This window comes from Lipotes vexillifer, unplaced genomic scaffold (assembly GCF_000442215.2).
Source record: "Lipotes vexillifer unplaced genomic scaffold, Lipotes_vexillifer_v1.1 scaffold248, whole genome shotgun sequence".
NCBI classification, from domain to species: domain Eukaryota; kingdom Metazoa; phylum Chordata; class Mammalia; order Artiodactyla; family Lipotidae; genus Lipotes; species Lipotes vexillifer.
In genome coordinates, this window is record NW_006777568.1 from 89202 (window position 1) to 104754 (window position 15553).

General features: G+C 51.3%; 1 protein-coding gene across 4 annotated transcripts in view; it reads left to right on the plus strand.

The window, feature by feature from the left end:
* Window positions 1-15553, plus strand: part of EBF3 (EBF transcription factor 3) — a 119338-nt gene that overhangs the window by 67826 nt on the left and 35959 nt on the right. For 3 of the 4 annotated variants that reach the window (XM_007451176.1, XM_007451175.1, XM_007451177.1), the window contains 2 exons: window positions 11388-11469; window positions 15268-15385. In XM_007451176.1, coding sequence (XP_007451238.1) covers window positions 11388-11469; window positions 15268-15385 — 200 coding nt within the window. Of the gene's footprint in view, window positions 1-11387; window positions 11470-15267; window positions 15413-15553 lie in introns of all 4 variants that reach the window. The other variant, XM_007451174.1, reaches the window with a different exon arrangement.

Consider the following 15553-nt stretch of genomic DNA (forward strand, 5'->3'; position numbering starts at 1 on the left):
GGGGGGGGGGGGCGCTGCGGAGGCCGTGGGTGGGTGTGGACAGAGCCCTCTGACCATGAAGTCCTCTGGAAGAGTCAGAGAGTGAGCTGGGATGACCCAGCTCAGAGGAAGGTTGGTCCTAAGTTTGTTTGCATCTTGGCAGCACCGGGGCATCTGCCTGCTCCCCACTGACGCCGCCATGAGAAGCCCTCTAGTGGGAACCGGCGGTACTGCCGGCCTCTCTGACATCAGCACCAATATTGTCCCTCTGGACCCCCAGCTCAGTGTGGAGCCCGCCCCAGTAGGAGGGTAGTGAAGTGGGGGGTCAGAGGGGCGTTCGGGGGCTTCCTTGGGGGTCCCGAGCACAGTGATGGGAACACGTTGGCCTGTCCACGTGCCCGGGCTGGACAGCAGGCAGAGGTGACACGCCGTGTCCTTTGCAGAGAGCAGGCAGGGCCTTCCTGAGGATGCTAAGCTGCCTTGTCGGGATGGATGCTGGTTCTGTCAGCTTATCCTCTTGGAGAGTTGCAGTTGAGCAGAACAAGCAGAGTGGTGCTGCCTGGAGGCCACCTCCACTCCTAGGGCTGCAGGGGGAGGTGGAGGCACGTTTCCTGGCCCATGTTTTCTGCTGTCTCTCCCCCAGCCCACACTGTGCCATCTGTAGGGTCCTGTGTACTCTCTGCTCACACTGGAGTTTTTTTTTTTTTTTTTTTTTTTTTTTTTGGCGCACGCGGCCCGGGATCTTAGTTCCCCAGCCAGGGATCTAACCCAGGCCCCTGCAGTGAACGCACCGAGTCCTAACCACTGGACAACCAGGAGAATTCCCTACCTTCTCAATCTTATTTTTTGTCTGGAGCCTTGGGATCCTTATAAGGCGAAGGGATGCTCGTGCCCATTGTGCAAAGTGAGACCCCAGCTTCCCACACTCAGCGACAGCGGGGCAGGACCCCCTCCTGCTGGAGCCTCACTGCAGCCCCACCACACCTGGGCTTAGGCCTAAGCTGTCCTCTCCACGTTGTGAGGCCAGGACTGCGGGGTGTGAAGAGACAAGTGGCCAACAGCTGTGTTCTAGATGTTTTCTGCGCCACCAGGGAAGCCCCACACTGGAGTTTTGATCATTCTCTACCTTTTTTTTTTTTTTGTGATTGCAGAATCATAAAATATTTTAATTTCAAGGTTAGCAATTTTCTCTTGCATACTTAATTTATAATTAGCTGGTTTATAAACCTGTTCTGTGAATATAATTTTACTGTTGCCAAATGTTCTTCATGAATAATTAAGGGCAAATCCCTATTTATCAAATTATTAATATACCTAATAGCCTTGTTTTCATAAACAATGCATTGGAGTTGGATTTAAAGAAAATCCTTCTCTGAGGGATCTGGTGTTTGGTTTCCATCACGGTGAGGACCCTCTCGGGGTGTCTGCACAGAGGGACACTTGTGCTGTGTTGATGTCACAGCCCCCGGCCTTCTTTCCTCCACAAAAGCCCAGGTATCAGTAGCTGGACAAACACAATGGCCATTCACCAGTGGGACTGGCCTCCTCGGCCTTGTGAACAATGTTGTTATTTGTTCCTAGCAGTTCAGGAGCATTTTTTGGAGGAAATGTAACAGATGAAACCATCCTTTCAGCCTTTTAAGATCTCTTTTGCCATAATCCTACCCCCATTAGCAGGGTACCGCTTTTCAAAGCGAGGAAAGCAACTTTTGCGTGCGAGTTTGGACATAAAAAGCCGTAGTCCCGGCCCTCCTGTTAGGTGACCTGGATCCTGTAGGATTCAGGTCCAGAAGATAGAGGCAGAGCCGCAGGACGTGCTTCACCTGGGAAGGAAATGAAAACTCAGGTGGGGAGTTGGGGCGGTGAGGGTAACGCTCGCCAGGCTCACGCGGCCCCGCCTTCCTCAGCTCTCTTCAGTTTCATCGAGGACAACAGAGCTGTTTTTTCTCCTTGGACCAGCATCCAGATCACCTGCTCACCAATAGAAGGTTCCCAGCTGACGCCTATCAATAGTTTGAACAACTGAAACAATAAGCAAGCCCACCATGCTAGTTCAGAACTATCCACTTAACATCAAACTTGTGGGGTGTATCAGTCAAGGGTCTTCGGCCTCCCTGCCGGGCGTTTTAGGGGCCGAGCATCTCTCGGGAGCGTGGGAGCCGGCAGCCCCGGCCAGGCGAGGTGTGGGGGTGGGGGGGGGAGGCTTTTTTGTGTTTGCTGATTACCATCCGCTGGGTTTCCAGTCCACAGCCTGGAAGGAGATGAGGGCCGCGCTTCTCTGTTCTTGGGGCTGCCATGTGTGAGCCCCTTGCCATGTGTGTGCGACGCCGTGTGTGTGTGATTCATTCCACAGCAGTTTTAGTCCTCATAAAATATTCATTTTGCTTGTGCAGGGCCCTGTAATTGCCGTCTCTCACCCTGAATTATTTATGCCTTTGCACAGGCTGACAAAGCTTTGCCATGCGGCCCTAGATGAATCAGAAACACGGGTCTTTGCTGCCAACAGCATTATAGTTTCACAAAATATGGCACCAGCGTCACTCTGGGCCGCCTCATCTCTAAATCCAGCTTTTCTTGATTTGACATTTTCTTTGCTCTTGCATTGTCTTAGGCAGGCAGAAAGGTTGCCTCTTAACTCGAAGCAGCAACCTTTCTTGCTTGCATGATAGCCGCTGTGCTTGAGAGGGCTGATGTATCTTTATTGCCCTCACTTTTTTCATGCTCGGTAACAAGACAGTGCTTGGGCCCACTTTAAAGCCATATATTATACATTAGCGATAAAGTGATGCAAATAGTCCTGAATACTCTTCAAACAGATAGTGGAGATCAGCCCGGATCTGGCTGCTTGTCACAAAAACAGAAAATAAAAGGTGACTGGGAACTTGGGCCGAGCCGCCCGCTCCCGGCTGTGGGCTGCACGCAGGCCCGGCCTGAGGGTCCCAGGTGGGGCGGGCGACTTGTATGGGCCCCTTTGCGGGCAGACGAAGCAATGCGGGCTCCCCACTCTCAGCATCGTACATGCATCTCTTCAGCATCCAGCCGCTTCCCCAGCCCGGGCTCGCCCCGACATCTCCGCTTTGCAGCCGGGCACCCGCCAACGGGTATTTCCTTGTGTTTCTGCGGTGCAGCCTGAGAGCGCCTTTCTGGCCAGGGGGACACGGGTGTGCACAATCCCTGCACACCAGGACACGGGCACTTAGAACGCACCACGTCCAGATATTTAGGGAAACCACGTATCGTGAATTCGGCGCTGGCAGGATGGAGTGAAACTCCTCCACGAACGTTTCCAAACTGGAAAGCCAAGACACCCAATCGGCTCTGAATGTCAGGAGCTCTTGTTTCCAAGCCGAGACAATGACAACCTGCAACAATCCAGTGCAAAATTCCCACGTGACGAAGGGCTCCAGGAAAGAGAATCTGTGGAATAATATTCACACACAGGGCTGTACGGAGGCGTGGGGAGCTGGGCAGGTGGGACCGTGATTTGAACACCTTGGTTCTTCCCTGAGCCACAGAAAGGGCTTAATTTACGGCTCCTGTGGCTCATCAACAAAGGGAGGGGAAGAGGGAAGGCTCGGTGCCGTTTCAAGTAATGGATGTGACCCGGACACACATTTCTCTTGTATTTGTTGACACGCAGGAGTAATGAAGTTAAAGCTTTGCACACATGTGCCCCTCATTAAGCTGCATTACCTGCATTAAAACTAATAATTGCCACTCAGAGCTGGGCTCCCATTAATCATTTATAATGTTTTAATAAGTTTTTAATCAGGACCTAAAAGGCTAGAGAGGCCGGCGTAGGCAGGTTCGACACCGGTGTCCTGTGTGCACGCACAGGCCTGATTTAAAATGTGATTTTTTTTTTTATTAATAATTCAGCCCACGAAGATGATGGTTCTTAATTAAGCAAGCTGGCATGGACGAGGAAAACGTGTGTCTGAATAGGAAAACACGAACAAGGTCTTTCCCACTTGGAGATTGGGGGGGGAAATAAACCCCAAACAAAAAACCTCGTGTTTGTTTTGAGGATGCTTGCCGCTGCCGACAGAAATCAGAATGGCAAGAGGGGTGATCCCCTTATCTTCAGATCCCTCCAAACGCACACCCATTCGGTGGGAGAGGTTTGAAACCCTAAGTTCGGATAAGCATAGGCACTTAATCTCTGCACACGAAGTCTCTGTAAAAGTCTCCCCTGGAGCTGGCAACAAGTCAGGGGGTGCATCTGATGTGAGACAAGTGATGCTGGCATTTTTCTTAAATAAGGAGCTTCGTGATCAGAGCTGGCAAATAGAGAGCAGTGTCCAGAGGGAGTGAGGAAGCTGTTTTAATGAGCCCGCAGCGAAAGACAAAATACAGACTGATTGACAGGGCGAATGATCTGCTGGGGAAATAATGTCAATGCCGCATCGCCCATTAGAAATAGAGAAATAGGTAAAGGGGGAGAAAAGAAAGATAGGCACTTGAAACAAGAACCCTGGTGTAAATATAGCGCACTTCACATTTCTTTTGTGTTGTGCGGTTGACTTCTTTTAAACAGATAACCTTATCAAAACTATCATGAGCTATCAGGAACAGTTACAGAAAATACTAACTAGAATCCTGACAGCAATCCAGGGAGGGTAACGGAAAAGCGCAGAGCTTGGGCACGCATTTGCTTCGAGAACGTCTACCTGGGTTTTACTTATCTGAACACATTAAAGCCACCCAGTCGTACACATTTCTCCAAAAGGAGGGCTCGGCAGGATCTGTCATGGGCGTGGAGATTGAACTGGCCGGCAAAGCTATTAAATCCCATCAGATCTCCTTGGCATCATTTTAATGAGAATCATTGCACAAGTACAAGATCATGGTATCTGTAAGTGCCTCTTGACAGCCGCTGCTGAAATTGTGATGAAACGAAAAACCATTATAGCAGAAATTTAGCGATAAGGCTCTTTGGAGGGACAGTGGGGCCTGGTCTGGCTGTGGACCTCGAAGGGTTAATTTTCTAAACCTAATAATGTTCGATAGTGAGGTATTTGTCAGGAGATAAAGAAGTGATAGAATCTGGGAAGTGGGTCCCTTGGCGATTGTAGTACAAATATTGTTAATGCGGTGTGGTTACTACAGCGAGGGAAAGTAAAATAGCTCCAGTCCACTAGAGACAGCCTCTGCTACAGTAGAGCAGGAACCTCCAGACAAAGGCCAGTAATTGTTGAACCGCGAGTCAAGCCGTGGATATTTTCAAATCCTCCTCTATCTGCATTTACATGCAGGATATCATGCGTGCCGGGGGACAGCGCCCACGGGGACCAGGAACCCGCAGTGGGGAGTCAGGCAGCCCCAGCCCTCTTGCCCGGGAGGGAGGACCCTCACAAAGGCCATCTGGGCCCAGCTGTAAAATTCAGTCCCATCCCCCCTCTGGCCCCTTCCTGATGACGTCATGCAGGCACTACAAGTATATGAGACCCATAACTTGAAATGTACAAGAATTTAATAAGTCTGGTGTTAAAGCAATTTGTCATGGCATATTTGAAGAATAAATCAGACTAATGGAGCAGATTTTCCCTCCCGTATGGCATTACAGGACGTGAGCCCAGTCATAGCTAATGGCAGGAGTGGGAGAAAAAGAGAGGCCTGACATTAAGACCCTTGCATTTTGGAAATCCGATACGTATTGACCTGTGTACTATCTCAGTGCACAGATCTGATGTCAGCAGAGTGTACTCGTGTATAGGAACTGCTCATTACAGGTTTTCTGAAGGAAGCACATTGTCTCTGAGCCCCAGAAGCCGATCGGCTAGGATTGCTCAGTAATCAATACCGCAGCGACTGATGGCCCGGCACACACCACAGCTGCGGCCACTGCTTTCAGGGACTTCCCAGTAATTAGCCGGGACTTGGAGGCAAGCACTCCACCACCGGTCACTTCCTTATCAGTCAGGGAAAAGTCTCTTAAAGGCTCTATCTTTTAATTTGACCCTTTCACTATTTCCCTTCAAGAGGGCAGTAGCGGCCCCAGCGACCGACACCCCAAGAGGGGCCGCTGCCCTGTGGGGCTTCTCGTCCCTTTGGGCGGGGACCTCCTCGCTGTGGTGGCGAATGGAAGCGAGGTGGGCGGCACACGAAGTTACCCGCTTTCAGGGGAACGGTTCAGCGGTGTTCAGCCTAGTCGCAGGGCTGTGCAGCCACCACCGTCTCCTTCCGAACATTTCTGTCTCCCCCCAAAAGGAGACCCCGTGCCCGTCAGGCACTTCCCCAGCCCCGCAGCCCCTGGCAGCCACCAGAGGGTGGCGACTTTCCCAGCTGCATCTTCTGGCCGCTTTTCTCTACTCACGCTTCCTTGTCAAGGTTATTAGGTATGAAAAGAGCCTCCTGGTTTTGCGTCCTGGATGCAGTAACTAAAGACATGGGGGCTCGATCAGGAATGGGGTCCCTGCCCTCCCGGAACCCTGGAAGCTGTCAGTGCCGTGATTTACACACAAATGCTCTGGGAGTTTTGATGGGTGACATGGAGGCCTATCCAGTGGCATTAGTTTGCTGCTTGTTAAGAGCTCAGCCTTAAGGTGGAAAATTGGGACCTCCACCCCTGTCCCAGATACCAGTACTTTTCGACCCTGGACTCAGGTTTCCCACGTCACTTGTGATCGAGGGCCAGGAGAGGAGGCCGTGGCCGCTCGGACTGAGGCTGGGCTCACATGCGGGAGGGGCTGCTGGAAGCCGGAGCTCTGTCCTGGGTGTGCCCGTCACCCGTGCTCAGGGGGCCCACCTGGGTATCCCGGCTTGCAGCCTCACGGCCCTGAAGCTTGCGGTCACTCGTGTTTCCAAGCACCCGCAAGACCAGGCCCCGAGACAGTCTAAAACTCGACAGTTAAAAAAGTTTTTTTAAATCTCTGCATATAGTGTTTCCTGAGATGCTGCGTGCGAATAGGTAGTTTCAGACATGTGATAGCCACATGCAAAGAACCGCCGTTGAGACAGCTCCAAGTTTCCTTTTTCTCCTCAATCACCAGGGTGCGCACGCCAAGCCCACTGCATTTCTAAGGAGACAATCCATTTCTCCTTTGACCAGAGGGAAAGAAATCATTATTACATGATTAGTGGCTTCGGCTAGGTGAGGAACGGCAGTGGCAGGGAACGCGGCGAGGATGAGTGGTATTAATTACCTAACGCTTGCTGGCAAGATAATTTTATCAGTGATTTGGCCATTGGTAAGTTGCAGCTTTGGATGAGAGTGGGCAAGTTCTTAGCTACTGGAAACAGGAGGGAAGGGGCCGGTGTCAGATGAGATGCATCTCATCAGCTTTTCTCTGACAAACCAAATTCATTCCTTATGTAATTGATAACGGCCTTGGCCAATTACTTCACACATTACAATACACAGAGGCCCCCTTTGCAGGTTTTGCAGGGCTGTAATTAGCGATGCTAATACCCCCTTTATTGGCCCTAATACTGTTCAACACCTTTTGCCATCCTGGAACCCACTAGAGCCCCATGGCCTGTCAGGACCGCTGATTATTGAGAAGGATAGCTTTAATCAAACATAATTGCAGTTAATTTTTCTCTCCTGCTCTCTGTTGCCAGCGTCTAATGCCACGGACTCCTTGATATTCCATTAAATTACAATTAAACAGCCTCCTTTGTTTCTGATTGTCCTGAGCAACACCACAAAGTTCTGTAGCCGCTTAAAGGAGAGTGTTTGGTCCTAATTGCCTGCTGGCCCACAAAGGGCCAATTTACACAATACCCATGTAGAATTTAAACAGTTCATAATGTAATGGATATTACACAGGAGCCTAACACTACAATTAAAATGATTTTCATCAGATAGAGAAGCCCTGGTTAATCAGCTTCATAAAAGTAAATATAAATGAACTAATTCATAGCTTAAACACACAGAAGGGGAGCAGACTTTGAAATCGGTTACTGAGGTGAGGGCTTGCCCCTTATTGCGTGATAAGCCCCCAGAGTGGGCTCCAGCTAACACGGTCAGTCCTGCTGTTCGAGCCCCGCTGAAGGTGCCCGTGTCCTGCCGCTGAGCACTTCCGGGGGCACTGGCATTATTGGGGAGGATGCTGGCACAAATGCCACCGAGACCAAGCTGAACTTTCTGCTGAGCATAACTGTCCCTGCAGAAGGGAGGGCGGCCTTGGAGTCTCCAGCTCAGGCTCAAGCTCTCAGTGGCTGGACCCAGAAGCTCCCCCATCCCTGCCTCCCAGATAGAGGGCCCCTGGGTCCATCTTCACAGGATGCCCCAGAGTCGGGAGAGGCAGCCTGTTGTTACCAGCTCTCCTGAGAGCGAAGGAGATCACCCACGTGGCTTCTCTGCTAATCCCCGCGCGCCCTAAAAGAGGAAACCTGACTTCCAAAGTCATGAGATCACACCTTTCCCCCTTCTAATCGCTGCTGAGAACTTTCCAGGATTTTGTGCACTGTTTCCGAGCGGAACATTACTGGGGAGTTTCGACTGATGTGTAGCAGTTTGCCCTGAGCTGCTGCTTCCCCTCCTGCCTGGGAGAAACAAGTAAATAAAGCCCATATTTCAAGCTTGATTTACTCTGGTACCTGCTGTGAAAGATGATGACTCTTTAGGGAAATAAAGACAGGGTCAGGGAATTAGTGTACATAATGGTCATTTTGATGATGGGCCAACAGATGCAGCCGGGAGCACACTGTACACAATTAAGCATAATGTACTAATGACAGGTTAGAATTTTTATCGCCTCTTTCCCATCGAGCAGCAAATCCATGGTTAGCAGTAATAAAGAGTTTATTGGTGTTAAAGCCAAAGATTTTCTGACATAGGAAAGATTTTTCCTTTCATAACAAGAGTATTAAATCCTCTGTGTATCAGACTTTAGAAGTGAGATATGTAAAGTGCCTGTCAGATATTTCTTAGAAAAAAAAGCCAATTAAAGGGTAATTGAGTAAAGGATGAGAACTACCATTTGACTTCACGCGTCCGCGTTCCTTTCTCACCCTACCCGAATGCCCCAACGCCAGCGAGCCCTCGCTAGCAGAGGCACACGCTCGCCCCGGACGTGACGGTGCGCGGGGTCGGGAGCCACGCACTGGCTGGACCGTGCCGCCCACCTCGAGGAGGCCTGATTGAATCCTCAAGAAACCGAAATGAGGGTGAAAGCTAAGCGCAAGGCTCCTCTCCCTCCATAAGGTCCCAACCTGCGTCCTTTCCCACGCACGTTGGGCCTTATTTCGTTTGTGTAATTGGGGCCCGAGTGCCCGGGAGGGATCCTGCTCTGTAGGGCCGGACGCTCCAGACCTGCAGGGCTTTCTAAGTCCTCTCGCTGCTTTTTGAGAAACTTTGAAAAGAATCCTACCATTGCCTAGGCACCCAAAACGTGTGTGTGTGTGCGTGCACACGCACCCAGCTGCTCCGGAGTTGACCCCGAGATGCTCGGGGTGGTGAGGGGGCCCAGCGCCCAACTCTGCCCATTTCTGCAGCTGGTGGTAGTGAAGGCCCACGGGGGCCAGGCCGCTCACGCCTACAGTGACCATGCACGGCGAGGGCCATTCAGGCTCAGTGCCCGCTCTGCTCTTCGGGAGGTGAAAGGGTGAGAGCTGGCTAAAAAGACATCACGGAATTTAAAGAAACCTCCTCTGGAGTGGGCAGAAATCAGAGCACACAAAAGCTCCCCCAGTCGGCTCCATGCAGATGAGTGGCTCCGGCCGGCGCCTGCCTGGACATTAGCTGGGTGGTAATGTGAGGCGTAATTGCGCCATGTGGCTGCCCCCAAAGTGAGAACCTAATTGCCTGACAGGACGATAACTTTGTGACGCCCTCACCTTGTTAGGCCCTCATGCGGTTGGGCGCAGGGTGGCCGCAGGTGCGCTTAATTTACCTCGCTGCAGAGTGCGTGGAGCTTAATTGCACCGTGGTTGTTAGAAATTGGTGGGTGGACGGCCGGGCAGCTTACTGTATGCTGATGGCAGATGGTGTTCAGAGGCGCGGCAAGCTAAGTGTATAGGTGAGGCGAGTTAATGAAAGATGTAAATTCTGGCCTAAAATAGTGAGGCCGTGCGGGATGTAAGGAAATTTAATTAAGTGGCCACTATTCTTTTTCCCATCAGTCGGATTTTCCTCTGCCCTGGTGGAAAGTCATCCAGGGTATGTTGAGAATGCAGCTGGAGACATGAATCTCAGTCTCCCAAATCTTTTTATTTTCTGATATGATAATCAGCCGCAAGGAACCTTGACTGTCCGGTTGAAGTCAAGGAAGTCGTGTGAAACTTCATAAAAAATTAGTCATCAACCAGTAGGACAGAGGATATTTGGAAAGAAGATAGAGGAGACGTTTGTTTGTTGATAGCCTCGTGGACAGGGTGTCAGCCCAGAGGCCCCAGCTTTTTTGGGCTCAGGACGCGGGCGGCCTTCTCCAGACGAGCCAAGCTGGTGCGGGGCCGAGACCCCCTGTTCTCCCGTGGCTGGAGGTGCAGCCAGGCCTCCCAGGGTCCATGCGCTCCTGTTGTGAGCCAGAGGTTCCATGTTTGTCACAGAGCACGCGGGAATGGGGAGGACAAGGTGATGATGTTTCTGTCACAGCATCTCAACACTCTTGTCAGGACCCCTGAAACATCATGCTTCAGAGCAAGGCCAGGCCTTGGCGGGAAGCAGAAACAGCTCTGCGACTAGCCTCCCCTCCAACCAGGGCAGCGCCTGGTCCCCTCCCCCTAAGCGACGGTTTCCTTGCCTCATGGTGGGGGGAGAGGGGGGGTTCTTGATCGGTCCCTTAAAACCACACGTAGGTCCCTTAAAACCAACGACTTCACAGAAGTCGTTGCTGCCCTTGAAACAGCACCCCAGATCTTCTCTTAAGAGTCATACCTATTGTAACTTGAAAAGCCCATCTTTAAAAGCGTGTTTACCTAGGCAGTGATGGCCCCTGGGCTTGAGTTGCCAGGTAGAATTCAGCACGTCCAGTTAAATTTGAATTTCGGAGAAACAGTTTTTTTTTTTTTAGGATAGGTATGCTTTGGGACAGGCCTAGCCTAAAAAATTACTCGTTGTTTATCTGAAATTCAAATTTAACTAGGCATCCTGTGTTTTTATTTGCTGAAGCTGGCAGCCCTCTCTGGGGTGGACAGGTCCCCAGTGATTAATGGTCGTGCAAAGATCCAGGTGAGAAATGGCCAATTTAAGTCACGGTTGTTATTATAAAGCTTGGAAACCCCCAGCGTCAAGACAAATGTAAGTCACTGCTTCCTTGTGTGGAGATCTTCCACAGTGGCCAGTGGACTCAGAGGTGCCTGCCTGGCCTCTCCGCGTTCTCTCTCTCTCTCCCTATCGCCCCCTACAGGGCAGCCAGCAGGTGGTATGGGGGTCGGCTCCCCATGCAAGAGTGTCTTTCAAGAAAAGTCTGTGTCTTTTGTCTGATAACCCTAACAAATATCCATTTTTTGTATTTTTATAGATTCTTTCTAAAGTTTTTCCTCAAGTGCAATCAGAACTGTTTGAAGAATGCAGGCAACCCTCGGGACATGCGAAGATTCCAGGTACACGATTCTGGACCGTGGTCCAGACTTAACACTATGAAAGTTGAATTCCCTGATGATGCAGTTGTTCGGAAACCAACCTTTAGTTCTCAGGGGCTTGGGTGCAAATGAGCCAGGATGGGCTCATTTGAAAGAATATTTAAATCGAACGCTTTAAAAATGATCTGACACCTCAGTCCGCCAGAGTCATGGAGCCCAGTCGTGGCCCGTGACCAAGTGAAGCTGTCACCTGAGCTTTCGCTCTGATGACAGGGTGTGCTTCTGCCTCCTGGGGCAGTGCACACCACCCTGGTCCTCTGTGTCGGGCTGCAGGGTACCCCGAAATCAGAGTGATCAGGGCTGTGGGTTAAGGTGGAGTCTGTCTTACATTCAGTCATGGTGAGTCCTGTGGGTGTGTTTCAAAATGACTGTTGTAGGATTTTTGCAAGTAGAGTCCTCATAAGGTTAGCATCTCAGTTAGTCTGTTTCCTCACTTGGAACTTGCTGTTCATGCTTGTTCAGTTGGTTAGACCTTGAAGCCCATGCTGAAGCTCTTCCTTAGGGATGGATTGATCTGTGGTAGGGGAGGACCGCTAGGTAATATATGGGGTGTATACTCAGGACTGAGGGGGCTGCACCTGTTCCATGCAGGCCTCTACCAATTCCAGAATGTTTCCCCAGCTCAGCTTCCCTCCCCTGAGGCTGGGCTGTTCTCGCCTCCTTAATTCCACACCTCGGAGCTAGACCACGTTCCTGAACCCAGGCTAACTTGTCCTCTGGTTAGTTATCCTCAGATCAGAGGATTTCCCCTTGAGGAGAGGCGTGGAGAGCCAGTTGGGCTCAGGGATAAATTCTGATCCAGTCATGGTTTTCTTGCCTTTGTTTGTGAATGACTAGGAGGTGACTTCAGGGTGAAGGGTGCTCAGCAAACATGATGGATTGTTTTGCTGATTTTAATTGTAAAACTCTCTGGGCTGGGACCCAAAACCAGGTGGCTCCTGGTCCGTACCCACCAGAGGAGAATTTGGGAGCTCGCTGCTAGGTTGGATGTTACCAAATACTTCTTTGGGATTTAGACTAGTTTACCATCAAATCACTCGAGGCTTTTTTTAAGAAATGTAAGTTATGCTTCAGTCTTCAGGCGAAATGTGACATGTGTCTTGACATCCAACCAGCCAGTCAGAGCGGTGGAGCCGGCGGACCCGCCGACAGTCGTGCCCTGACCCTGGGGGCGGTGTCTCTTGCAGACAGTGGGGCGGGGCTGCTGCTTCTCGCGCGAAGCCTCACGTTGATCCATCGAGCAGAGTGGAGGTCACACACTGGCTGGCCAGTGGCTGAGGCAGCGTCAGTCGCAGGTGGAGCCCGCAGTTACTAGAAGGACTTCCTCCCTCTCTTTAGCTAATCTCTCTGCCTCTCAGGAGGTTTAACTGGACTTAACAGTAGATCAGGGCTTACACGACGTTTCCAGCGGGCACCACGATCTCAGCACCTTTCTGTAGGTGCACCGCAGGGCTGGCCCGGCCGAGAAACAAACACAGCTTGTCTGCTTTCTCTGCTCAGCTATGCTTTTCCCTTGGTGACTGACCTATATAGAGATGACAGAGCAAAGACAGTGTCCCTTTTTTTTTTTTTCTTTTTTTTTTTTTTTTGCGGTACGCGGGCCTCTCACTGCTGTGGCCTCTCCCGTTGCGGAGCACAGGCTCCAGACGCGCAGGCTCAGAGGCCATGGCTCACGGGCCCAGCCGCTCCGCAGCATGTGGGATCCTCCCGGACCGGGGCACGAACCCGCGTCCCCTGTATCGGCAGGTGGACTCTCAACCACTGCGCCACCAGGGAAGCCCGACAGTGTCCCTTTTTATTTTTATTTTTACCCTTTCTTGTTTCTTTAACTTATCACGGTCTAGGAATGTAAAGAGAATCAAGTCTGCGGCTCGGGGTTAGTCCTGTGTCTTTGCACCCCATTCGGGGGAAGTGTCAGTAGAGGTCCCCCTGTGCCCAGGGCGGGGCCTGGTGGACAGGCTGCCAGGAGGGTGCCTTTGTGACCCCGGCAGCCCTGCGTCCCCTGCGTAGAGGCTGCCAGGCGAGTAGTGGCCCCAGAGTGGGGTCAGAGCCACCCGTGCAAGGGCAACGGAGATAGTTGAGAGAGATGACGCTGAGACGTCTGAGCCTGCACCCGGGGATGCTGGTCGTGGCACTGACATTATTTCGAGGCACAGAGGGGCCTGATGTTGTGGAGACTTTAACGATCTTGGCAATGCCCACAGCCAGAGAGAGTCATCTGGGAAGGTGTCCCCTTCCTTTGCGGGGCTGTGGGTGCAGTGGGTACTGGTCCTGCTTCACAGGCTTCTTGTGGGGCCTGAGATTTTTATAAAAAAATCAATTACTCACAGATGTATTTACATATAAGTCTGCAGCTTTGCTTTTTAAAAAATCGTATTTATTTACAATCACTTTTATGTATCATTTTTTTCTTAACTAGTAGACTTTCTTTTTTAGAGCAGTTTTATTTCGGTTTACAGAAAAATTTCACAGAAAGTGAAGAATTCCCATGAGCCCCTGGCCTCCCTTCCCCCCCGACTCTCCTCTGTTATTAGCATCTTGCATCGGTCTGGCTTGTCATTAATGGAGGTCCACTGTAGCTGTGGCTTTGAACTCACCATACGTGGCATGCCTTGACGTGTGCCCACCCTCCTGCCCAGCTTTTCTCCGTGGGGTCGTGGTTCTCTACGTGGTGCCAGCCCTCTCCACTGCCCAAACGTGGCAAAGAACCAGGCTCTCTCCACCCCAAATCCAGGCTCCGGCCCCCAGGTCCTGATGTAAGACCCAGACTGAACCTGCGCTCACATCTGTGCTACCCCAGCTATTCTGGAAATAATGCAGTATACAGACCCGCCTCTGTTCAAGGAAACTCTCAAGGCTGGTGTAATTTCCTGTTTCCTGGGTCCATTAGGTAGGGGGTGCCATTTCTGGGGTGCTTGTTCCAAGCTCCCCTGGGAGGACGTCTGGGGTCCTCAAGGCCGTCCCTGCCAGTGTGACTTCCTTTTTTACTTCTGTGAAGCCCTGAGCATGTGGGGGAGCCCGGCCCCCATCTCTTCCCCGGCCACCCCGAACCTGGACCTCAGGGCCGTGCCTTTCCCTCCAACAGGATCACACTCCCTTGGTAGAGCAGGTGCTAGCCATCCTCGCCAGCCTTCACCATGAACTTGAGAAAGGGTACTTTCCCTGCACTGAAACCATTTTATTCCTATTCAACTTGGCCTTTTCAGATGCAAAAACGTTCATTACCAGACGTTGGATGTAATTGTGACATTGACCCGGGGATCATCTGATGATAGGATGTGGGTAGCAGAAGCCTTTTTTTGGGAGGGGGGCAACTCTGAATCCTCATAACTCTTCCAGGAAGGACAGTCTCCAGTGAACTCATTTTAATTAGATAAACTATCTAATCAATATGTGAACAGATCAATCAAAATAGCAGCTTTCAAATGAGTGGCTGGAGGGGGTGTCTCTGAAGCTAATGGTGAGAAGAATATTTCTGTGGATTGAATTCACTTGTTAGCATAACAGGAGATTAAACTGTAATTAGTGCAGCGGGTCTGGAAGAGAAGCAATCGTGAGTCACAGCAAAACTGCCCACACACCCCGTTAGCCAAAAACGCTGTGCGCGCACGTGGCCTCGAAGGGGATCCGGGAGCAGGAGTGGGTGCCCGGCTCGAGACCTTGGGGGCTGGCTTGCCGGGCACCCCTGAAGGGGCCTGACACCTGGCAGGGCCCCGCCTCCACCTCCGACTCTGCTTTCACCTGCGCTTGTCTCTGCAGGTTGTCGTGTCGACCACGGTCAACGTGGACGGCCACGTGCTGGCTGTGTCTGACAACATGTTTGTGCATAACAACTCCAAACACGGGCGGCGGGCCCGCCGCCTGGACCCGTCAGAAGGTACGGCCCCTTCTTATCTGGAAAATGGTAGGCACATGCTACATGCCTTTTTTTTAATTTGCAATGCTTCTCTTTCTTTGTGCCATCCTTTCTGTTGATTCATGCCCAGTTACTCCCGCCAGGCCCCCTCGCTGGTCAGACCCCCGTCCCTGGGACAGAGCCCCCCCC